Source organism: Hydra viridissima, unplaced genomic scaffold, assembly GCF_058129835.1.
Source record: "Hydra viridissima isolate aposymbiotic clone 2 unplaced genomic scaffold, HvirCarnegie_v1 scaffold_12, whole genome shotgun sequence".
Lineage (NCBI taxonomy): Eukaryota > Metazoa > Cnidaria > Hydrozoa > Anthoathecata > Hydridae > Hydra > Hydra viridissima.
The window spans coordinates 11,850,324-11,874,961 of record NW_028324311.1 but is presented as its reverse complement, the minus strand read 5'-3'; the positions used below and the strand labels follow the sequence as shown (position 1 = coordinate 11,874,961).

The 24,638-nt window shown below is 33.8% G+C and overlaps 1 protein-coding gene across 2 annotated transcripts; it reads right to left on the bottom strand.

The window, feature by feature from the left end:
- Window positions 1–991: 991 nt before the first annotated feature.
- On the bottom strand, window positions 992–23,733 carry LOC145193904 (uncharacterized). 2 transcript variants are annotated; one of them, XM_090069324.1, is made up of 25 exons: window positions 23,508–23,733; window positions 21,230–21,301; window positions 21,082–21,126; window positions 20,703–20,879; window positions 20,509–20,550; window positions 20,161–20,337; window positions 19,821–20,048; window positions 19,648–19,731; window positions 19,095–19,187; window positions 18,813–19,007; window positions 18,591–18,707; window positions 18,285–18,395; window positions 16,399–16,572; window positions 16,224–16,264; window positions 16,030–16,054; window positions 15,637–15,759; window positions 13,428–15,440; window positions 12,607–12,810; window positions 3,245–12,385; window positions 2,890–3,019; window positions 2,585–2,766; window positions 2,161–2,352; window positions 1,867–1,986; window positions 1,418–1,591; window positions 992–1,308 (listed from the first exon to the last, which is right to left on the bottom strand). In XM_090069324.1, exons 1-25 carry the CDS (start codon window positions 23,575–23,577, stop codon window positions 1,193–1,195), a joined length of 14,046 nt encoding a protein of 4,681 aa, XP_089925450.1. In that variant the 5' UTR covers window positions 23,578–23,733; the 3' UTR covers window positions 992–1,192. The 2 variants fall into 2 exon arrangements, with proteins under 2 accessions (XP_089925450.1, XP_089925449.1); XM_090069323.1 differs by having other exon boundaries at window positions 2,890–3,016; window positions 23,508–23,708.
- Between the last annotated feature and the right edge of the window lie 905 nt (window positions 23,734–24,638).

Below are 24,638 nucleotides of genomic sequence, written 5' to 3'. Positions count from 1 at the left end.
TTTGTAGCAAAAATGCAGAAGAAAGAAAAGAAGCTGTAAACAGAATTCTTAACATACGAGGAATAGGAGATGAGGTAACTCAAGTTGGAGATAGTAGTCTCAGAGTAAGAAGAACACCAGAAATAAATCCTAATGCTAAACAGCTATCAGACCCTTTTAGCATGGAATTTAAGTGTAACTGAGCCTCCACTAACCCACACTCTTACCTCTACCACAATCAAAGAGTTTGTAAACTATCCTATGGAAGTTCCTCACTGGAATTCTCATACGCACTCAGTTGAAAGATGTGTCAAATTGGTAACTGAAGCTGTAAGCCATGTTTACACACATGAGCGAAGAGAATCATATATACGTGCTCAGCTTGTAGGTAGACATTTAATGTCACGAAATAGAAGCAAAAAAGATATGGCAACTCTCGTAAAACTGTAGGGAAGTAGATAAAGACTTTTAAAAATGTTTAAAAAGCTAAAAACTTCGAGCTTTATTGTTATACATACTTTTTATTTTTTTTACTCTTTTCTTACGCCTATGCATGGTGTACGTCGTACACCATGCAAATTGATAAAAAAAAAATTATCAGCGCTATTCCATAAACAAATATAAATATAATGACTAACCTCTAAAACGACCAAAAATGCGAAATATTGAAATCAAAATTTACCGAGCTAGCACTTATTGGAATTTAGTTTTTAAAGTTTCCCTGTAGTTAACTAATCGTAAACTTACATTTTTTTCCTACTCTTTTTAATATTTGAAAAAAAAAAAAAAAAAAAAATCGACACACCCTAATGCCGAAGAAGCAAGTTTTCAAAGTCTAAAGAAAATATATCTTTAACGTTACAGACATCTGGAGCACTTGAAGTCGACTTATAAACCAACGTTTTAAAACCTGATAGGTCTATAAATGGAAAAATACACGAAGAAAAAGAATTTTTTATCACTCAGATTACAACAATTTAAAATTTTCGGTGAAGCAAAAAAACCGTAACTAATAAATACAAGTATTTGTAGCGAAAATAATTTACATACAAAATTTAAATAAAAAACAAAAAAACAATAGTTATCTATGAATTCTACCATCGTCTCTCCGTTTGTCAGTTTATTTTTTATTTCGATTATATAAAAATAAATTCTTTTACTTTCGATAAACTTACAAGAGATTCGCGCGTCATTTTTTTTGTGTTAAAAACTGTTATGTACAGATATCGCATGTCTTTTTACAGTATTCTTTCATTATGTTGGGACGATCAGTGCAAAAGTTTCGGACTTTCCATTCGGCGCACTGACTCGGCCAAGAATCTTCACAATCTAGTCGTAAAAGATATTCTATTAACCATCTTTATCTGGCTGTTTATAGTCTAGCTAACCACCCTTAAATATGTGAAAGAAAAGAAAATAAAAAATTTTTTTCACTTACTTTTTTCGCACTTTCTGGAGCATTCACTGATAGTAACAAAGTTATTCATGTTTCCACCTTTTCCAGAATAAATAAAAGCGCTACACTTTTTCTTTGAGCCATCGTACATATACCGAACAAGCCTCTCATTTCCGTTTCCAGCAACATGAGGCATGTCACATTCAGAAGCGAAAACTAAAAAAACAGCCCAAACTCTTAAAAAAAATAAATACACAGTTAAAATGCAGTTTGAATGTTGTTAAGATTCAGTAACAATGTAAACCAATGATAAATAAATAAAAAAAATCGCAAGAAAACACTTTTGATTACAACCCTTCAATGAACTAATATAATATCGTAAGTTAGATAAAATTGTATAAACATTTAATATTAAACATTATAAAACAATTGTATAAACATTATAGCATAAATATTATTGTATACATATTACTACAAAAGTCATTTGTTACCTGGACAACCTTCTTGGTTTGGACCTTTTGCATAATTTAATCCATCAGGACAACACCCATAACCACTACTAGAACCACAACCAGAAAAAACTCTTGTTTCCAAAGATTCATCAAACGCATCTTAAAAGATCCAAAATATTTAATAGTCTTGAATTTAAGTTACTCAATACAATAAATTTTAATGCAAATTCTAAATAAATAAAATTAAGTTTCTCCTAAATTTTAACTTTTGCAGGAAAAAAATCAACCAAATCATAAAAAAGATTTTTAAAAAAAGCCCGCGAAAAAAATTACCAGTAAACTCATCATCATCCTCTCCACACTTTGATAAACATTCAACTTCGGTCGCAAAACTGTTTTCGTTCCCTTCACAGCCTCCCCATGAGAAAGTACTACATGCTTTTTTGCGTCCATCATAAAACCAACGCGCTAAGTTCGCTTTACATGGCCCATAAGCAGGTGGAAAATCACAAGAACTGTTGTATTCTTAAAAAAAAAAAAAAAAAAAAAAAAAAAAAAAAAAAAAAAAAAAACGCTTTTAAAAGGTGAACTCTGATGGAATTAAGGTATATTTATGACAATTATTTTTAAGATATGAAATACAGTGATGCTAGTGAAAACGATTCTTAAAGTTACGAAACAATAAGTATTATTAAATTAAAAATAATTATTTGAAAGCGCGTCAAAAAATTTTGAATCAATTAAAAGAAAAACTTACTTGGACATCCTAAGAAGTTAGGCCCCATAGCACCGTTTACATTGTCTGAACAACATCCATATTCAGAATTACATTTTTTCTTATTCTCTAAACTATGAAAAGTGACTGGGAGGGATCCAGTAGAACATTTTATATTGCACTCATTTTCTGTTTTGAAATTATTTCCATTTCCTCCACAACCTCTATAAAAAGTAAAGAGTAGTGTAATATAAAAGACTAGGAAACACAACTGCACACCACCTACCCTCTCCTGTCAGTTCTAACCCGCCATACACACGCTCGCGTAAAACAAAAAACAAACTTACCCATAAACAAACAATAAACACTGCTTTGATGACACATTATAATAATATCTTGGACTGAACTGTTTGCATGGCCCTTTATTGGAAGGTAATTCACAAACATCCAGTAGAGTGATAGTAGCATTCGTAACTGCTAAATTATTAAGATGGTTTTAAAAAAAAAATACATTAGCCATTTATTATCAAAATAACGTGTGTATTTTTTTTTTACAGTAAAATAACGATTAGCTTATAATTTAAATAGACATTATAATTATTATAATTCTAACGATTATCAATACTTTTAATTCATTTTATAAAATTAATTACATAATTAGGCATAACAAAGTTAAAATGCATAATAGAAAAAAAAAAGAACCTAAAAAAGATGATAAAGTGGTTTGTAAATCCATGATCTTCGCATCATATGTTGAAGTACTTGAGATAACCTCAAAAGAGCTGTTGGGGGATGATCCTATAAATGACTTACTATTTTGATTCTCTGTCCCATTAGATAATAAAACAGACAGACTTTGTTTATTTGCAGATTGCAAAATATTTGATACTAAACTGAAATTAGAATACTTTTCATCAGCTGTTTGCATAAAACCAGGCTTAAAATTAACAACATCTCTTTCATCAAACTTAACTTTATCAGAATTTGTCGACATGCCAACATAATCATCATGTAAGCCAGGAGCAGATAGAATAATGTCATCAGCATTTGATATTGTAAATAAATCAGAATCAATAGTACCAGCTTTTTCAAGCTCATCTAGATCTGCTGAAAGAGAAGAGAGTGACGGATCAGATGGAATAGAAGCAACAAGAGTTCCATTCTCAATATTCAATGTTGCCCAAGACACACTATCTACCGTACTATTAATATCATCTCCTGATTTAACAGAAAGTTCTCCAAACAAAGACAAACTTCTAATCACATGAGAATCAAGTTGCTTCATTTGTGTGTCAGCTCCAACTATATCACTACCAGGCAATGTTGTAAACTCAGCACTCAAAGATGTGGTATCTTGCTCAGAGGTCACTTCGTTTTGTTCAGACGGGATGAAGCCAGCTTCAGTGCTTTTCTCAGAGTCTTCAGATGTCAAAACAGAACCTTCAGTAGCTGCATCTTTTTCAGAAACAGTTATGCTGTCTGTGGGAGCAGCAGTTGATTGCTTCACTTCTGATTCTTCCGTGGACTGCACCAACTCTGAAGCAACCTGAGCGGAGAAAGCCGATGGTGAGGACGAGACATCACTTTCATCTGAGATCACACCTCCAACTGTGGATTTTACTGAGCTGTCTGACACACTTGAAGTCTCTTGAGAAAGGTCGGCATCAGATGTTAGCAGACCAGAGGAAGAAGTGCTTGTTTCTACAATGGAGCCATCACTTCCGGCTGATACAGAAGTAATACTAAAATCAGTTGTCACAGACTGTGAAGCAAGTGTTGTATCATCGGAGACAAACGTGGTTGCTCCAATTTCTTCAACAGGAGCACCAGTTGTAAACAACTCATCAGTCTTGAGCTCTGCAGAGAGATAAAGGGTTTCGATTGCAGCCTTTTCAGTGCTAGGCAATGTTGTAAACTCAGCACTCAAAGATGTGGTATCTTGCTCAGAGGTCACTTCGTTTTGTTCAGACGGGATGAAGCCAGCTTCAGTGCTTTTCTCAGAGTCTTCAGATGTCAAAACAGAACCTTCAGTAGCTGCATCTTTTTCAGAAACAGTTATGCTGTCTGTGGGAGCAGCAGTTGATTGCTTCACTTCTGATTCTTCCGTGGACTGCACCAACTCTGAAGCAACCTGAGCGGAGAAAGCCGATGGTGAGGACGAGACATCACTTTCATCTGAGATCACACCTCCAACTGTGGATTTTACTGAGCTGTCTGACACACTTGAAGTCTCTTGAGAAAGGTCGGCATCAGATGTTAGCAGACCAGAGGAAGAAGTGCTTGTTTCTACAATGGAGCCATCACTTCCGGCTGATACAGAAGTAATACTAAAATCAGTTGTCACAGACTGTGAAGCAAGTGTTGTATCATCGGAGACAAACGTGGTTGCTCCAATTTCTTCAACAGGAGCACCAGTTGTAAACAACTCATCAGTCTTGAGCTCTGCAGAGAGATAAAGGGTTTCGATTGCAGCCTTTTCAGTGCTAGGCAATGTTGTAAACTCAGCACTCAAAGATGTGGTATCTTGCTCAGAGGTCACTTCGTTTTGTTCAGACGGGATGAAGCCAGCTTCAGTGCTTTTCTCAGAGTCTTCAGATGTCAAAACAGAACCTTCAGTAGCTGCATCTTTTTCAGAAACAGTTATGCTGTCTGTGGGAGCAGCAGTTGATTGCTTCACTTCTGATTCTTCCGTGGACTGCACCAACTCTGAAGCAACCTGAGCGGAGAAAGCCGATGGTGAGGACGAGACATCACTTTCATCTGAGATCACACCTCCAACTGTGGATTTTACTGAGCTGTCTGACACACTTGAAGTCTCTTGAGAAAGGTCGGCATCAGATGTTAGCAGACCAGAGGAAGAAGTGCTTGTTTCTACAATGGAGCCATCACTTCCGGCTGATACAGAAGTAATACTAAAATCAGTTGTCACAGACTGTGAAGCAAGTGTTGTATCATCGGAGACAAACGTGGTTGCTCCAATTTCTTCAACAGGAGCACCAGTTGTAAACAACTCATCAGTCTTGAGCTCTGCAGAGAGATAAAGGGTTTCGATTGCAGCCTTTTCAGTGCTAGGCAATGTTGTAAACTCAGCACTCAAAGATGTGGTATCTTGCTCAGAGGTCACTTCGTTTTGTTCAGACGGGATGAAGCCAGCTTCAGTGCTTTTCTCAGAGTCTTCAGATGTCAAAACAGAACCTTCAGTAGCTGCATCTTTTTCAGAAACAGTTATGCTGTCTGTGGGAGCAGCAGTTGATTGCTTCACTTCTGATTCTTCCGTGGACTGCACCAACTCTGAAGCAACCTGAGCGGAGAAAGCCGATGGTGAGGACGAGACATCACTTTCATCTGAGATCACACCTCCAACTGTGGATTTTACTGAGCTGTCTGACACACTTGAAGTCTCTTGAGAAAGGTCGGCATCAGATGTTAGCAGACCAGAGGAAGAAGTGCTTGTTTCTACAATGGAGCCATCACTTCCGGCTGATACAGAAGTAATACTAAAATCAGTTGTCACAGACTGTGAAGCAAGTGTTGTATCATCGGAGACAAACGTGGTTGCTCCAATTTCTTCAACAGGAGCACCAGTTGTAAACAACTCATCAGTCTTGAGCTCTGCAGAGAGATAAAGGGTTTCGATTGCAGCCTTTTCAGTGCTAGGCAATGTTGTAAACTCAGCACTCAAAGATGTGGTATCTTGCTCAGAGGTCACTTCGTTTTGTTCAGACGGGATGAAGCCAGCTTCAGTGCTTTTCTCAGAGTCTTCAGATGTCAAAACAGAACCTTCAGTAGCTGCATCTTTTTCAGAAACAGTTATGCTGTCTGTGGGAGCAGCAGTTGATTGCTTCACTTCTGATTCTTCCGTGGACTGCACCAACTCTGAAGCAACCTGAGCGGAGAAAGCCGATGGTGAGGACGAGACATCACTTTCATCTGAGATCACACCTCCAACTGTGGATTTTACTGAGCTGTCTGACACACTTGAAGTCTCTTGAGAAAGGTCGGCATCAGATGTTAGCAGACCAGAGGAAGAAGTGCTTGTTTCTACAATGGAGCCATCACTTCCGGCTGATACAGAAGTAATACTAAAATCAGTTGTCACAGACTGTGAAGCAAGTGTTGTATCATCGGAGACAAACGTGGTTGCTCCAATTTCTTCAACAGGAGCACCAGTTGTAAACAACTCATCAGTCTTGAGCTCTGCAGAGAGATAAAGGGTTTCGATTGCAGCCTTTTCAGTGCTAGGCAATGTTGTAAACTCAGCACTCAAAGATGTGGTATCTTGCTCAGAGGTCACTTCGTTTTGTTCAGACGGGATGAAGCCAGCTTCAGTGCTTTTCTCAGAGTCTTCAGATGTCAAAACAGAACCTTCAGTAGCTGCATCTTTTTCAGAAACAGTTATGCTGTCTGTGGGAGCAGCAGTTGATTGCTTCACTTCTGATTCTTCCGTGGACTGCACCAACTCTGAAGCAACCTGAGCGGAGAAAGCCGATGGTGAGGACGAGACATCACTTTCATCTGAGATCACACCTCCAACTGTGGATTTTACTGAGCTGTCTGACACACTTGAAGTCTCTTGAGAAAGGTCGGCATCAGATGTTAGCAGACCAGAGGAAGAAGTGCTTGTTTCTACAATGGAGCCATCACTTCCGGCTGATACAGAAGTAATACTAAAATCAGTTGTCACAGACTGTGAAGCAAGTGTTGTATCATCGGAGACAAACGTGGTTGCTCCAATTTCTTCAACAGGAGCACCAGTTGTAAACAACTCATCAGTCTTGAGCTCTGTAGAGAGATAAAGGGTTTCGATTGCAGCCTTTTCAGTGCTAGGCAATGTTGTAAACTCAGCACTCAAAGATGTGGTATCTTGCTCAGAGGTCACTTCGTTTTGTTCAGACGGGATGAAGCCAGCTTCAGTGCTTTTCTCAGAGTCTTCAGATGTCAAAACAGAACCTTCAGTAGCTGCATCTTTTTCAGAAACAGTTATGCTGTCTGTGGGAGCAGCAGTTGATTGCTTCACTTCTGATTCTTCCGTGGACTGCACCAACTCTGAAGCAACCTGAGCGGAGAAAGCCGATGGTGAGGACGAGACATCACTTTCATCTGAGATCACACCTCCAACTGTGGATTTTACTGAGCTGTCTGACACACTTGAAGTCTCTTGAGAAAGGTCGGCATCAGATGTTAGCAGACCAGAGGAAGAAGTGCTTGTTTCTACAATGGAGCCATCACTTCCGGCTGATACAGAAGTAATACTAAAATCAGTTGTCACAGACTGTGAAGCAAGTGTTGTATCATCGGAGACAAACGTGGTTGCTCCAATTTCTTCAACAGGAGCACCAGTTGTAAACAACTCATCAGTCTTGAGCTCTGTAGAGAGATAAAGGGTTTCGATTGCAGCCTTTTCAGTGCTAGGCAATGTTGTAAACTCAGCACTCAAAGATGTGGTATCTTGCTCAGAGGTCACTTCGTTTTGTTCAGACGGGATGAAGCCAGCTTCAGTGCTTTTCTCAGAGTCTTCAGATGTCAAAACAGAACCTTCAGTAGCTGCATCTTTTTCAGAAACAGTTATGCTGTCTGTGGGAGCAGCAGTTGATTGCTTCACTTCTGATTCTTCCGTGGACTGCACCAACTCTGAAGCAACCTGAGCGGAGAAAGCCGATGGTGAGGACGAGACATCACTTTCATCTGAGATCACACCTCCAACTGTGGATTTTACTGAGCTGTCTGACACACTTGAAGTCTCTTGAGAAAGGTCGGCATCAGATGTTAGCAGACCAGAGGAAGAAGTGCTTGTTTCTACAATGGAGCCATCACTTCCGGCTGATACAGAAGTAATACTAAAATCAGTTGTCACAGACTGTGAAGCAAGTGTTGTATCATCGGAGACAAACGTGGTTGCTCCAATTTCTTCAACAGGAGCACCAGTTGTAAACAACTCATCAGTCTTGAGCTCTGTAGAGAGATAAAGGGTTTCGATTGCAGCCTTTTCAGTGCTAGGCAATGTTGTAAACTCAGCACTCAAAGATGTGGTATCTTGCTCAGAGGTCACTTCGTTTTGTTCAGACGGGATGAAGCCAGCTTCAGTGCTTTTCTCAGAGTCTTCAGATGTCAAAACAGAACCTTCAGTAGCTGCATCTTTTTCAGAAACAGTTATGCTGTCTGTGGGAGCAGCAGTTGATTGCTTCACTTCTGATTCTTCCGTGGACTGCACCAACTCTGAAGCAACCTGAGCGGAGAAAGCCGATGGTGAGGACGAGACATCACTTTCATCTGAGATCACACCTCCAACTGTGGATTTTACTGAGCTGTCTGACACACTTGAAGTCTCTTGAGAAAGGTCGGCATCAGATGTTAGCAGACCAGAGGAAGAAGTGCTTGTTTCTACAATGGAGCCATCACTTCCGGCTGATACAGAAGTAATACTAAAATCAGTTGTCACAGACTGTGAAGCAAGTGTTGTATCATCGGAGACAAACGTGGTTGCTCCAATTTCTTCAACAGGAGCACCAGTTGTAAACAACTCATCAGTCTTGAGCTCTGTAGAGAGATAAAGGGTTTCGATTGCAGCCTTTTCAGTGCTAGGCAATGTTGTAAACTCAGCACTCAAAGATGTGGTATCTTGCTCAGAGGTCACTTCGTTTTGTTCAGACGGGATGAAGCCAGCTTCAGTGCTTTTCTCAGAGTCTTCAGATGTCAAAACAGAACCTTCAGTAGCTGCATCTTTTTCAGAAACAGTTATGCTGTCTGTGGGAGCAGCAGTTGATTGCTTCACTTCTGATTCTTCCGTGGACTGCACCAACTCTGAAGCAACCTGAGCGGAGAAAGCCGATGGTGAGGACGAGACATCACTTTCATCTGAGATCACACCTCCAACTGTGGATTTTACTGAGCTGTCTGACACACTTGAAGTCTCTTGAGAAAGGTCGGCATCAGATGTTAGCAGACCAGAGGAAGAAGTGCTTGTTTCTACAATGGAGCCATCACTTCCGGCTGATACAGAAGTAATACTAAAATCAGTTGTCACAGACTGTGAAGCAAGTGTTGTATCATCGGAGACAAACGTGGTTGCTCCAATTTCTTCAACAGGAGCACCAGTTGTAAACAACTCATCAGTCTTGAGCTCTGTAGAGAGATAAAGGGTTTCGATTGCAGCCTTTTCAGTGCTAGGCAATGTTGTAAACTCAGCACTCAAAGATGTGGTATCTTGCTCAGAGGTCACTTCGTTTTGTTCAGACGGGATGAAGCCAGCTTCAGTGCTTTTCTCAGAGTCTTCAGATGTCAAAACAGAACCTTCAGTAGCTGCATCTTTTTCAGAAACAGTTATGCTGTCTGTGGGAGCAGCAGTTGATTGCTTCACTTCTGATTCTTCCGTGGACTGCACCAACTCTGAAGCAACCTGAGCGGAGAAAGCCGATGGTGAGGACGAGACATCACTTTCATCTGAGATCACACCTCCAACTGTGGATTTTACTGAGCTGTCTGACACACTTGAAGTCTCTTGAGAAAGGTCGGCATCAGATGTTAGCAGACCAGAGGAAGAAGTGCTTGTTTCTACAATGGAGCCATCACTTCCGGCTGATACAGAAGTAATACTAAAATCAGTTGTCACAGACTGTGAAGCAAGTGTTGTATCATCGGAGACAAACGTGGTTGCTCCAATTTCTTCAACAGGAGCACCAGTTGTAAACAACTCATCAGTCTTGAGCTCTGTAGAGAGATAAAGGGTTTCGATTGCAGCCTTTTCAGTGCTAGGCAATGTTGTAAACTCAGCACTCAAAGATGTGGTATCTTGCTCAGAGGTCACTTCGTTTTGTTCAGACGGGATGAAGCCAGCTTCAGTGCTTTTCTCAGAGTCTTCAGATGTCAAAACAGAACCTTCAGTAGCTGCATCTTTTTCAGAAACAGTTATGCTGTCTGTGGGAGCAGCAGTTGATTGCTTCACTTCTGATTCTTCCGTGGACTGCACCAACTCTGAAGCAACCTGAGCGGAGAAAGCCGATGGTGAGGACGAGACATCACTTTCATCTGAGATCACACCTCCAACTGTGGATTTTACTGAGCTGTCTGACACACTTGAAGTCTCTTGAGAAAGGTCGGCATCAGATGTTAGCAGACCAGAGGAAGAAGTGCTTGTTTCTACAATGGAGCCATCACTTCCGGCTGATACAGAAGTAATACTAAAATCAGTTGTCACAGACTGTGAAGCAAGTGTTGTATCATCGGAGACAAACGTGGTTGCTCCAATTTCTTCAACAGGAGCACCAGTTGTAAACAACTCATCAGTCTTGAGCTCTGTAGAGAGATAAAGGGTTTCGATTGCAGCCTTTTCAGTGCTAGGCAATGTTGTAAACTCAGCACTCAAAGATGTGGTATCTTGCTCAGAGGTCACTTCGTTTTGTTCAGACGGGATGAAGCCAGCTTCAGTGTTTTTCTCAGAGTCTTCAGATGTCAAAACAGAACCTTCAGTAGCTGCATCTTTTTCAGAAACAGTTATGCTGTCTGTGGGAGCAGCAGTTGATTGCTTCACTTCTGATTCTTCCGTGGACTGCACCAACTCTGAAGCAACCTGAGCGGAGAAAGCCGATGGTGAGGACGAGACATCACTTTCATCTGAGATCACACCTCCAACTGTGGATTTTACTGAGCTGTCTGACACACTTGAAGTCTCTTGAGAAAGGTCGGCATCAGATGTTAGCAGACCAGAGGAAGAAGTGCTTGTTTCTACAATGGAGCCATCACTTCCGGCTGATACAGAAGTAATACTAAAATCAGTTGTCACAGACTGTGAAGCAAGTGTTGTATCATCGGAGACAAACGTGGTTGCTCCAATTTCTTCAACAGGAGCACCAGTTGTAAACAACTCATCAGTCTTGAGCTCTGTAGAGAGATAAAGGGTTTCGATTGCAGCCTTTTCAGTGCTAGGCAATGTTGTAAATTCAGCAAGTGATGTTGTGTCTTGGATAGTGAATATATTATTTTTACTTGAGTCTGTTATATTTTTATTTTTGTTACCTTCTGTTTTATTAAAGGAAGTTGTCTTTACTTTATCTTCTAAGCCTTCAGTTATAACTTCAGGAGCTTCAGGAGTCTCAGGAGAGTTAGTAGTTGTTAAATTTAATTTTTCTTGTGATATTAATTTAGTCGAATTATTCATTGATAATGTCATTGTTTCAGTTAGATAATTACTATAAGAGTCATTTTTTGTTCTAGAATAATTGAATGGGGTTGCTGTTATTGCTAATTTGTCATTAATTGGCTGTGTATTAGTAATATTTTCACTTTCAAAACTTTCTTCTGTAATTACTAATGGTTTTTCTGGGGTTTCAAAGGTTGCTATTGTTATAGGTTCATTAGTGGTTATTGTTGTTAAATCACTGAAAGAAACATTGGAAGGAGTTGTTATCATTATTGTTGATATAGTTGATGTTGCAAATATGGTTGAATTAAACTTATGAGGCTCACAACGCAGGGTACATTCTGCAATTGATAAAAAACTATTCATGTTACCATTACAACCACTGTAAATGAACTTCTTACATTTTTTCTCTTTATAGCTATAATAAAACCTTGTTTGATGTTGTTTGCAAGTTCCAGTATTTACAGGCATGCTACATAAACTTTTATATTTAGGACATTTGTTTTCATCTTCTGTTTTTGGTGTCATACCATTGTTACAGCAACCAAATATGCTTTCACATCCTGGACGCTTAACAAACTTTGGACAAAATCCACATGTTTTGGGGCATCTTTCAGTCATAAATCGTTTATACAATCTGCAATATTTTCGTGTCCCATATTGAGAGCACTTTCTTGGATGACTATCTTCACATACATTTTCTTTTGCTATCAGAAAAGAGGGCATTTATAAACCAAACTGCCATTTTCAAAATTAGATCACTTTAAAATAAGTAGCAATTCTATAATTATTAGTTCTGCAATTTATTGCAGAATTAAAAAAAAAATATTATATAATACAGAAATATTGTCATCTGCCTAGCAATTTAAGTACTTGATAGTACACAAAATACAATAAATACATTTATAACAATAGAAAATAAACATACGTTTAGGACAAATTGGCTTTGTCAATGATTTTGTATTTTCAATTTCATTTCCATCTTGATCAACACACCAACAAATTCCATTTTTATCACACTGAATCTCACGAAAATTTCCATCTGATGTGCAATTTGGTGCAAAAATCCTTTCTGCAGAGAAAGATTCTATACTCATTATAGCTGTTGCAACCAAATTACGAATTTTACATTCTGTAGAAAAAGAACAAAATCAATTTTAATTATTTCAATTTTGATTTAAATATTTATTATTATTATTATTTTAAATATTTATTATTATTATTATTATTATTATTATTATTATTATTATTATTATTATTATTATTATTATTATTATTATTATTATTATTATTATTATTATTATTATTATTATTATTATTATTATTATTATTATTATTTATAATTAATTCAAATTTTGATTTAAATATTTTAAAATAATACCTAAAAAATTTTGAAGTTTAAGCAACTTAAAATATGAATTAAACAATAACAAAAAAGTATAAAGTATATTTAAAGAAATACTTTAACTGTATGAGAGTTGCAAAGATTCAGAGGATAATAAAAAAGACTGTGTTGTTAGAAATGGAGTTAAAGACGTTGATGGATTAAACATTTCTGAGGTGGCAGATACCTATTGATTAATTCTATTATCATTGAGTGGAATTAGCCCAGTATATTGAAAACCATCTATGGCATATGCCTAAAACATTTGCCATTCTCATAGACTCTGAATACTCTGTGTATAAAATGTATATTGTAATTGAAAAATAATTCCTTAACTAAAATTTAAAATGTTCAAACAAATTTACCATTTAATACATCCCAATTAGCTGTCATTGTTTGAATTATTTTATTTGTAACATCAAAAACAGACATCATATTACTTTTAGAGCTGTTATTTGGTGAAGTTCTGAGTTCAGTAAAGTCATCCGTTTTAATGGATTGATCAGTAAGACTTTGTAAATCAGGCTTTTTTGAAGCTAAAGGGAATAAATACTTTTCAGTTGTATTTTCAAGTTGAGGTTCTTCAGAGAAAACTGTAGTCGAAAGAGTCACTTTAACTTCATTTTCAGTTTGAACATTCTCTGTCGCATTTTCTGATACAGGTTGTTCAGTGTTTATTACAGTTGAAAACTTTTCAGTAACAATTTCTGAGACAGAATCTCTTGGTTGATCAGTGGTTCTTACGACAGACAACTCTTCAGTTGCATTTTCAGGTTGAGGTTCTTCAGAGAAAACTGTAGTCGAAAGAGTCACTTTAACTTCATTTTCAGTTTGAACATTCTCTGTCGCATTTTCTGATACAGGTTGTTCAGTGTTTATTACAGTTGAAAACTTTTCAGTAACAATTTCTGAGACAGAATCTCTTGGTTGATCAGTGGTTCTTACGACAGACAACTCTTCAGTTGCATTTTCAGGTTGAGGTTCTTCAGAGAAAACTGTAGTCGAAAGAGTCACTTTAACTTCATTTTCAGTTTGAACATTCTCTGTCGCATTTTCTGATACAGGTTGTTCAGTGTTTATTACAGTTGAAAACTTTTCAGTAACAATTTCTGAGACAGAATCTCTTGGTTGATCAGTGGTTCTTACGACAGACAACTCTTCAGTTGCATTTTCAGGTTGAGGTTCTTCAGAGAAAACTGTAGTCGAAAGAGTCACTTTAACTTCATTTTCAGTTTGAACATTCTCTGTCGCATTTTCTGATACAGGTTGTTCAGTGTTTATTACAGTTGAAAACTTTTCAGTAACAATTTCTGAGACAGAATCTCTTGGTTGATCAGTGGTTCTTACGACAGACAACTCTTCAGTTGCATTTTCAGGTTGAGGTTCTTCAGAGAAAACTGTAGTCGAAAGAGTCACTTTAACTTCATTTTCAGTTTGAACATTCTCTGTCGCATTTTCTGATACAGGTTGTTCAGTGTTTATTACAGTTGAAAACTTTTCAGTAACAATTTCTGAGACAGAATCTCTTGGTTGATCAGTGGTTCTTACGACAGACAACTCTTCAGTTGCATTTTCAGGTTGAGGTTCTTCAGAGAAAACTGTAGTCGAAAGAGTCACTTTAACTTCATTTTCAGTTTGAACATTCTCTGTCGCATTTTCTGATACAGGTTGTTCAGTGTTTATTACAGTTGAAAACTTTTCAGTAACAATTTCTGAGACAGAATCTCTTGGTTGATCAGTGGTTCTAACGACAGACAACTCTTCAGTTGCATTTTCAGGTTGAGGTTCTTCATAGAAAACTGTAGTTGAAAGAGTCACTTTAACTTCATTTTCAGTTTGAACATTATCTGTCACACTTTCTGATACAGGTTGTTCAGTGTTTATTACAGTTGAAAACTTTTCAGTAACAATTTCTGAGACAGAATCTCCTAGTTGATCAGTGGTTCTAACGACAAACAACTCTTCAGTTGCATTTTCAGGTTGAGGTTCTTCAGAGAAAACTGTAGTCGAAAGAGTCACTTTAACTTCATTTTCAGTTTGAACATTCTCTGTCACATTTTCTGATACAGGTTGATAAGTGTTTATTACAGTTGAAAACTTTTCAGTACTTATTTCAGAGACAGAATCTGCAGGATGATCAGTGGTTCTTAAAACTGATAATCTTGTAGTTTCATTTTCAAATTTTAATTCATCTGAGAATATTTCAATAATACAATCTTTATTACACATGGTAATATTCTCAAAGTTATTTGCGTTTCCACCACACCCACCATAAAGAAAATCTTCGCATAATTTCTTTTCAGGATTGTAGAAGTATCTCATATTGTAACCAGTACATGGTCCAGAAGCAGGGGGCATTTCACAGAAAGAGGAATATTCTATGAGAAAAAAAAAACTACAAATTATTGTACAATTTATTTTTCATTTAAATAAAATAATTTTTAAGAAATTTTACTAATATAAGTAATTGGTATTATTTTAGTTATCTTTTTTTTCTTTTTTAAAATAAAAAAAGAATCAAGTTTTAAGAGTTTTATTTATGGGTATGATGACATTTTTTAAAAGAAAACTTACTTGGACAGCCTTCAAAGTTTTTGCCTAAAGATGGTGTTACACCATCTTCACAACATCCAAATTTGTTGCCACATCCTACTATTAAGGGGCCAGCAAGAACATCTAAGGCTGCAACTTCAGTAACTATTAAAGAAAAAGAATTATTGTTGAGGAATATAATGAGGTTGAAACAAAAAAGTGACATAAATACATAAATTGAAAGATTTTGTAAAGGTTTATAAATGACTTTATGGATAATACAAAAGTGTTAATAATAAAGAAAACTATATAAAAAAAGCATAAAACTTGATAACCTTTACTTAATCAACTGTTATTCTATTTCTGTTTTTATTGTAACTGTGCTATATGAAATTTAATATTAGTTATAAAATTCAAAATACAATTATAATTTACCTTCATCAGTTGGGACAACTCTGATCTAAGAAAATATTTATAAACCAATTAAATAATCTTAACATAAAAATTCAGACAAAAAATCATATAAATTTATGAATTAAAAAAGAAAAAACATACATTAAAAACACTATTATGCATAATTATGCATAACCCTTTATGTTGAGCAGGTTATGTAAAGTAATAAGTAATACCTCAGTGGGTTGTGTAGGAGAAAACTCAGTTGGTATTATCTCTAGAAAGGAAAAAATTTAAGTAGTTTTTCAATAAAGAACACATAATTTTATAAAATATTCTCTTATTTAAGTAGTTTTTGAATAAAGAACACCTAATTTTATAAATTTTTTCTCTTATTTTGATATAATATACCTTCCAAACACTTCTCTTCACATTCATTTTTGTCTGCAAAATTATTACCATTATCACGACAACCACCATAAGTAAATAACTCACAACGATTTGTTTCCTGATTATAAAAAAATCTTGGAAATGAGGCAAGACACTCTCCAACAACTTTTGGCATGGAGCACACAGAGCTATATACTAAAGATAAAGTTCAAATTATAAAGAAAATTTAACGTGTAAATAGAAAAAAATAAGCCATTTTGCAAATCGAAAATGCTAACATGTAGATACTATTTTTATAAGCCTGAACAACTACAATACAGTTTGAATACTATATCACAGTGGACTCATAGGTGGAAATAGACCCTTAAAAATATTGCAAAAATGTATATGGTTTACTTTGAAAGCCACATCAATTTGTGGATAATCAAAAAAAAATTGTGCTTCTAGTTATTTCTGACCAAAAATAAATAATTTTTGTCTGAAAAAATTATTTTAAACACTTCATTGAATCTATTACTTGAATAGTAGTAAATTTTAAAAAATAATTACTATTATATATAAATATTTCTTACATAATTATGTAATTTTGTTTAAGATTGACAATCTTGATAGTAAAAATAAAGGATTTTGAATCTAAATTGTCAAAAGTATTATTTCCTTAATGGTGGTCATAGATTTTTGGAAAACATAACATTTCTTCTTTAAAAATAAAACTGGTGCAAAAAGTCAAGTTAGCAGAATGTTTAAACAATTCAAAACTACAAAAAAGGAAAAAAGTTTGAGCATTTGGATAGAGTCAACATAACTCCTTGAATGGTTTGAAATGGTTTTTATAGATGAAACAAAAATACATGAAATTCCTTGTTGCTTCTCTCTCAAAACCCATCATAATTAAAACAACTTGATTAGATTAAGCTTTTAAGATTAGAACAAGCTGATCCAGCATTGTTGGACCAAATCATGCATCAACATTCTCCAAAGTTATGTAGAGAAAGCGGGTGAAATAAGTACCCAATCAGAATTAATGATTGTATGTTTTCAAAAACAACCAGAGAATTCGATGAAATGTTCAAGAACATTTGAACTGATTGTCCAATAAAATTTTTTGAGTATTTTTGATTTTTTTAGAGGTTCCCAAGTAATAAAATGTAGGAACCAGACCCCAAAACCAACTTAACTTTTTTTTAGTTGTTTTCCTTTTACACATCTTTAATTTTACACCATCTTTGATTTTTCTAAGTTCCAAATAATTCGGAAAAATAACTAATTGGTTTAAATTCTCATTTCATCCTAGTCCATATGACTAATTAAATTTTAAATTTGTATTTTAGCATAATTACTAGATCAATACCTTTCCAACAAGCCCTCCTCAATAACTTTCCTTGGATTTTTCAATCATAATTTATGATTACATTTCCAAAATGTCCATTATGTATATATTATCAATTTCTGATTAGATCACAAACAGCTTAGGTTAAGTTTATCATTATGTATATATTATCAATTTCTGATTAGATCACAAATAGCTTAGGTTAAGTATATCATTATGTATATATTATCAATATCTGATTAGATCACAAATAGCTTAGGTTAAGTATATCATTATGTATATATTATCAATTTCTGATTAGATCACAAATAGCTTAGGTTAAGTATATCATTATGTATATATTATCAATTTCTGATTAGATCACAAATAGCTTAGGTTAAGTATATCATTATGTATATATTATCAATTTCTGATTAGATCACAAACAGCTTAGGTTAAGTATATCATTATGTATATATTATCAATTTCTGATTAGATCACAAATAGCTTAGGTTAAGTATATCATTATGTATATATTATCAATTTCTGATTAGATCACAAAAAGGTTAAGTATATGAAAAACACAATTTTTTCTTACATGGACACATATACTCATTGGGACCTTTAGCAGCAGATATGAAGTCAGAACAACAACCAAATGGACTGGAGCATCCTGGTCTCACAGGCTCATATTTTATGTCAGATATTTCTGAAAAATATTAATCAAAAAATCAAGATTAATTTTAGAATTTACATAAATTAAAATTACCTCACAATAAAATAGGAAGACAGACTAATGCAACATTTAAAAAAGGATTAAGTGATTTTATACAAATATTTGTTGATTAAAAAAAACAGTGTCTTTTTAAGATATTTCCAAGACTGTTAAAACTTTTAACCATACCTTTACAATAACCACATGATTTTCGACAATATTCTTTCATGTAATGGCTTATTCGAAAACAAAATCCAGGAACACTAGCAAACTTTTGACAATCATTTCTCTTGTCTTCACAAACAGCTAAAAAAATCATTAAATTATTTACATATAGAAGGTATACTCAAATAACACACATTTATATTTGTACATAGTACATGCATGCCAAAAAAAAACACCTATAAACACCTGCAGTACAATCTGGCTTTTTCCCATGCACTCTTGTTCCCTTAAGCTCTCTCCCATCTTTGTTCACACACCAACATTGATTAACAGTATTCCAACACTGAATGGTATTAAATTGGCCTTTTTTATCACACTGTGGCCGAAATGAAAAACTATGCTGAGGTATGGATCTCAATTGTTCACATTTTGAAAGTGAGCCTATAAAATTTTTTGTAAAAAATAATTAAATCCATTACGTAACAATACTAAAAAACTATTCAGTAAACTGGAAATATTCATACTTACGAGAACACCCTACTTGATTTGGTCCTTTAGCAAAGGTAACTTGATCATCGCAGCAACCAAACAAGGACATTCGACAATTTTTAACAATAACATCTAAATTAAAAAGAAAAACGATTGTAAAAGCTATTAAAGTTCAAAAAAAAAATCATTGAATAACCAATTTATACAATTAAAATCATTTTTCCATTGTTTTTATTTTATTATTTTTTTTATTGTGGTAATTTTTTTTGAAAATATTTTAAGTATTTCTTCTTCAACATCTAGTTTAACAGGCAAAACAAAACAGTCAAAAATATTCTTCTTTTTATTTGTTTTAATAGAAATTTGGTTTGATTTACACTAAGAAACTACCATGATCCATTAAATTTTATTTAAATACAAACTTTGTAAAAGTAGCACTCATAAATATTTAAACACAGTTATAATCAATTGATGGTTATGATAAACATATTTACAAATCTTATAGAACTTTTTTTATATAAGAGTTAAATAAAAATGCAAAAAGAAAATTAAAACTTTAGTATTTTGTACATTGAATTGAAAAGAAACATACTTGGGCATCCTTGGTAATCCAAGCCTTGTGCTGCTGTTTGATTGTCTGGGCAGCACCCATACTCTTTGTTTCGACAATCTTCTACTAAAAATTAAATTAACAGAAATAGGAACAACAAGAAAAATTTAAATTAGAATTAAGAATATGTATAGAACAATAAGACATTTTCTTACACAAACTTTCACAATCTGGCGTTTTTGGAAAGTAATATCTTGTTCCAAACAGCTCTTCTCCATTTTTATTAACACACCAACACAAGCCAACTGAAGGCCAACACTGCAAAGAGTTGAAAGAACCATTTGGCTGGCAATCAACAAGAAATTTATTTTTCTTTCTGCTTTGAAGGATTCTTTCCCGCTCTTGAAAACATGGTGATAATTGACTAACTGTTTGCGGAGAGTCTAATAGAAATAAAATTAAAAATAAAATATTTAAATTTAAAAATTGAAGCTAACATTGTTAGGAGCCTAAGATTTGATATGAGTACAAACAATATATAAAGAAAATACTTACAACAAAATACTTGCAGGCCATTAACATAGAACCTTGCTTCACATGTGCCACATAAATTTACATGACACTCTGCATTTGGATAGCGCTCACATTTGTATTGTTCACAAGGATTCTTTTCACAACTAACCAAAGAAACACCTGGTGAACACTTGTCATCAAACTTTATTCCCAACAATTCTATGCAAGAAAAAATACTTATAAAAAAGAAGTTTTAATAAACACAAAAACAAAAAACAAAAAACATATTACAATTTGCTTTTAATTCTAATGATAGCCTAGAGTAAAGCATATTTAATTTTTGTTAAAACCATTTTAAAATCATTAAAACTATTTAAAATTTTGTAATACCATTTTTTGGTGAGTTTGAAAACATAGGTGCCACAGTTTGAACTAAAAAAAGAAAGTTGCTAAGAAATTAAAGTTCTATTCTTTTATCTTTATTTATAATTACAAGTATAACTCCTTGAAAAGTTGACACAGAAAAAAACCACATGCATAATCTGGTAACAATTTCATTAAATTTTATAAATCGAGAAACTTACAATCATAACAATCCACTTTTTTTCCTTCAAAAAAATATATTGGTTGACACTTCCCACACAAGTTTAGCCGGCATTTTGCAGTTGGGAAATTTGGACATGATGAGAAATCGCAATAATTCTTTTCACAACTAACTAATGGTATGCTAGGATGACAGTCATCTTCAAACACAACATCACCTTAAGTAGATCATACATACATACATATACATACACATACATACATACATACATACATACATACATACATACATACATACATACATACATACATACATACATACATACATACATACATACATACATACATACATACATACATACATACATACATACATACAACATAGAACTTAAATAACTAAATGTTTATTATGAATTTTACCTATTCCATTTACTTTTAACAACAATTCTCTTCTAAATCTTTTTTCTAAATAAAGCAATATTATATAAAATATCATTTGTAATCTTATCTCATGTGATAAAGTTATATATCAAATATTAGGAATACCAAAGCGACAGACAAAAATTACCTATATGTGAAGTTGATTTTAAAAAGTTGATTACTTTTGCATTTAGCCTTCGTTCTTTGCTGCCTGACACAGCTGAAAATATTTATAGAGATATGTTAACATGATAGTATTTTTTAAAATTTGAAAAGTCTAATAGGTACTATCAACTAAACAATTAAAAGGTTATTAAAAACCACGTGCTTCCTTATCTTTTAAATCAGTGTTTTTGTTTTTTAAACTTTAGCTATTTCACAGAACGTTTTTTTAAAGTAACCTTGTTCCAATTTTAAAATTTCATACATTGGTACATCAAGGAAGGATGGGGGACAGGATTTTATCCCCCTCTAAAAGAAAACAAAAAACAAAAAACAAGTAAAAAAGTTTTTTCAATATAAGTATTATGGCTGTCAAAACTGGTGGCCTCCCATACGCACTACTTTGAACATCAAGTTATTTGAAAGCATTAAAGTTACTGAATATAACGAACTATATAGAAGTTTTTTCTATAACGATAAGATAATTATGACATGTAAGTTGCACAATGTCAGAATTTTGTCTTAATTTCTTGTATCCATGGTAATTGTTGTGTTTTCTTACTACTTCATGTTAAGTGTAAACCGATTTTTAAGAATTATGCTTGAAAAAAGTTGCATAAACGCCTGACAAAATATAGAACTGGGCATAATTTTGCTTAAACTTACAACTATCAGCGACTTTTAAATACAATAAGAGTCCTCAGTGCGGTTTCGATTTAATATATTGCACAAACCCTAGAAAATGATTGTACAATTGAATTTATTGCATTATTATTATTTTGTCTTTTAATTTTTACATCACGATTGGTCATGCCGATAGGCATGAAATGTTAAATGCCACAAAAATTTCTGTATTTCTAATTTTCTTTTTTGTACTTCTTATTAAATCATCCATCACTAGCAGCTGTAATTGTGTCACTCCACATTAAGATTGATTTCGACGGCCTTTTACAAATATCAATACTTCTACTACGAACTTTCGAAATTCGAATCGAATCAGATATGAGATTTGAAGTTTTGTTTGAGGCTATTTTCTGTACTCCAACCAGAGTATCTAGAAAAGTCTGAACTGCATTTTTTAATTATTCTATAGCATTTTTTAATTGCTCAAGTTAAGAAGAAAGAAATTTAGTATATCAGTATTTATATGTGTACTTATTCTTTCACTTCATCTCAACAAGATATATCAACTCATAACCTTAAATAACTCCGAACAGTTTTCTTTGTCAATTACATATTAGACTTTTTAAAAACGCTCTAAAATGTAACATATACGTCCGTGTAACAGAGTAGGTCATAAGCGGCACATTCTTTTTGGAAGGCTGAATGGAAAGTTCAGGAAGAGAAGAACTTTGTTAATCTAAAAGTAAGATATGAAATTCGATTCGATTTTCGAATCTATACACGATTTAATCAAAGATTCAACTCGATGTAGAATTTTTTGATTTGCAGAGGCCTGGTTTCGTTTCATCAAAAAAAATTGAAAATTTTTTTGATCTGTTTATCTCAAACTCCCCGAGTCAAAAGATTAAATCCTGGGTGCGCCACTAATCAAATATCTAACTTTTTGCAATAACACTAGATGCTTACTTAATGTAAGTTTCAACTGACGAATTTTTACTTAAGGACCAGACATAAATACGTCAAAATTTTATGACAAAATATTGTTAAAGACCTCGGAATTTAATTCATCCTATATATGGCCCTAGCATGGTCTGATTTTTTTTTGCTGGATAAATAATATACTGAAATTAAATTCAATCGAGCATAAATAACAATAAATTTTTTAAGTGTTATTTAAAAAGTACAAGCTTCTAGTGATCATCCAACGTTACAAAAGAAAACAACGTCAATATTTTTTAAAATTTTTATGTAAATGTTTACGATTATTAAAAAGTTATTGAAAGTTTTTTCACTGATGTGAAAAATTCAAAATAGTATTATTTAAAAGTAATTGTTTGAAACAACTGTAGTCGTAAAATGTAAACTGTATTTGAAATATATGAAACTGATTTAGAATAGCTGTTTAAAAGCAATTGTCCTAAAATATTTTGCTACAAATATCCTACATGAAAATATCCTGCTTGAAAATTCAGTGGTTTTTATCATCAGTGTTATTTTTTTTTTTTTACATTTTATCATTACTAAATTTTTTCACAAAAAATTCTCAATAGCAAACAAAGATTTAAAAAAGTAATGGTAAATTTGAAAGAAAAAAAAAAGGAGAAATACAACCAAGGTGTAGATTAAAAAAATCAAATTACCTTCTGCGGGATTAACTGAAAAATAAATTAACAATAAGTTAATTATCCACATTCTTTTTACATCTGACATCGGAGATCCGACGATTTTCCGGTAAAATTGAAATATATTTTATTTTTCAAATCGTCGTGTCTCTGTCTTTCGTTATATATATTAGCAGTCTAAACTGATCATGATTTCTCGACACGAGGAATAAATTTAAAGAATTTTTTTTGAATAGAACGATTCAGTCATTGTTTACAACATAAACAATATTTAAACGTTTGTTTGTTTATAAGTCTCAGTAAATTTTGTTAGTTTATTCATTTACTATGACGACTTCAAAATTATGTCATGAGTGTACGCAATACTTTTAGAAATATTAAATTATTTTGTAAAGGATACTCATAAGACAAAGATACTTTTTACACGTCTTTGATATGGACAGAACTGATGATACATTCTCTGTTAAATCATCCTCCCTCCTGATTTAATAAGGACGCTTGAGATCACTTTTAAAATGGCGAACTTTATTAAAGAAACTTTTTAATATTCAATGGTAATTAAAATGCTTTTATCTTAATAAAATTATATTTTTCTTCAATGAATGACATAAGAAAAACTTCACGTGGAGAAAATTGTTTTTGTAACTAAAATTTGTTTACAAATTAACGTCCTGTCCTTTTCCAAATAAAAAGTTCTGACGCCGCGGTCACAAATGAACATTTCGTTCTATTTAAAAAATACGGAGCTCAGACGCGTGTATCTTATCTGCGCAGGACTTAATGAGCTTCAAACATTCAAAATGTGTTGTTTGTATTTTACAAGTTTTGCTGGAAAAAAACTCGTTATAAATGACCCTGTGATAGAACAGCTCGCTTAGCACAATATAATTCTTCATCGTAAAAGGGTTTTTAAGATTTTGGTTAATTCTACAATAATAAGTAGTTGCATCGAAACACGTTTCTTAAAGTACGCACAGCAAATTAAATCTTAAAAACAACAGATTATCACATTTAAAAATTCTTAAAATCATCAAACCAAGGAACATTTTATCTTCATTATTTTTAATTCCCATTTTGTTATTTGAGGGATTTTGAAATGAACAACAAGATTTTAAAACTAAAAGTTGTCCTCTTTTTAAAAAATATTTA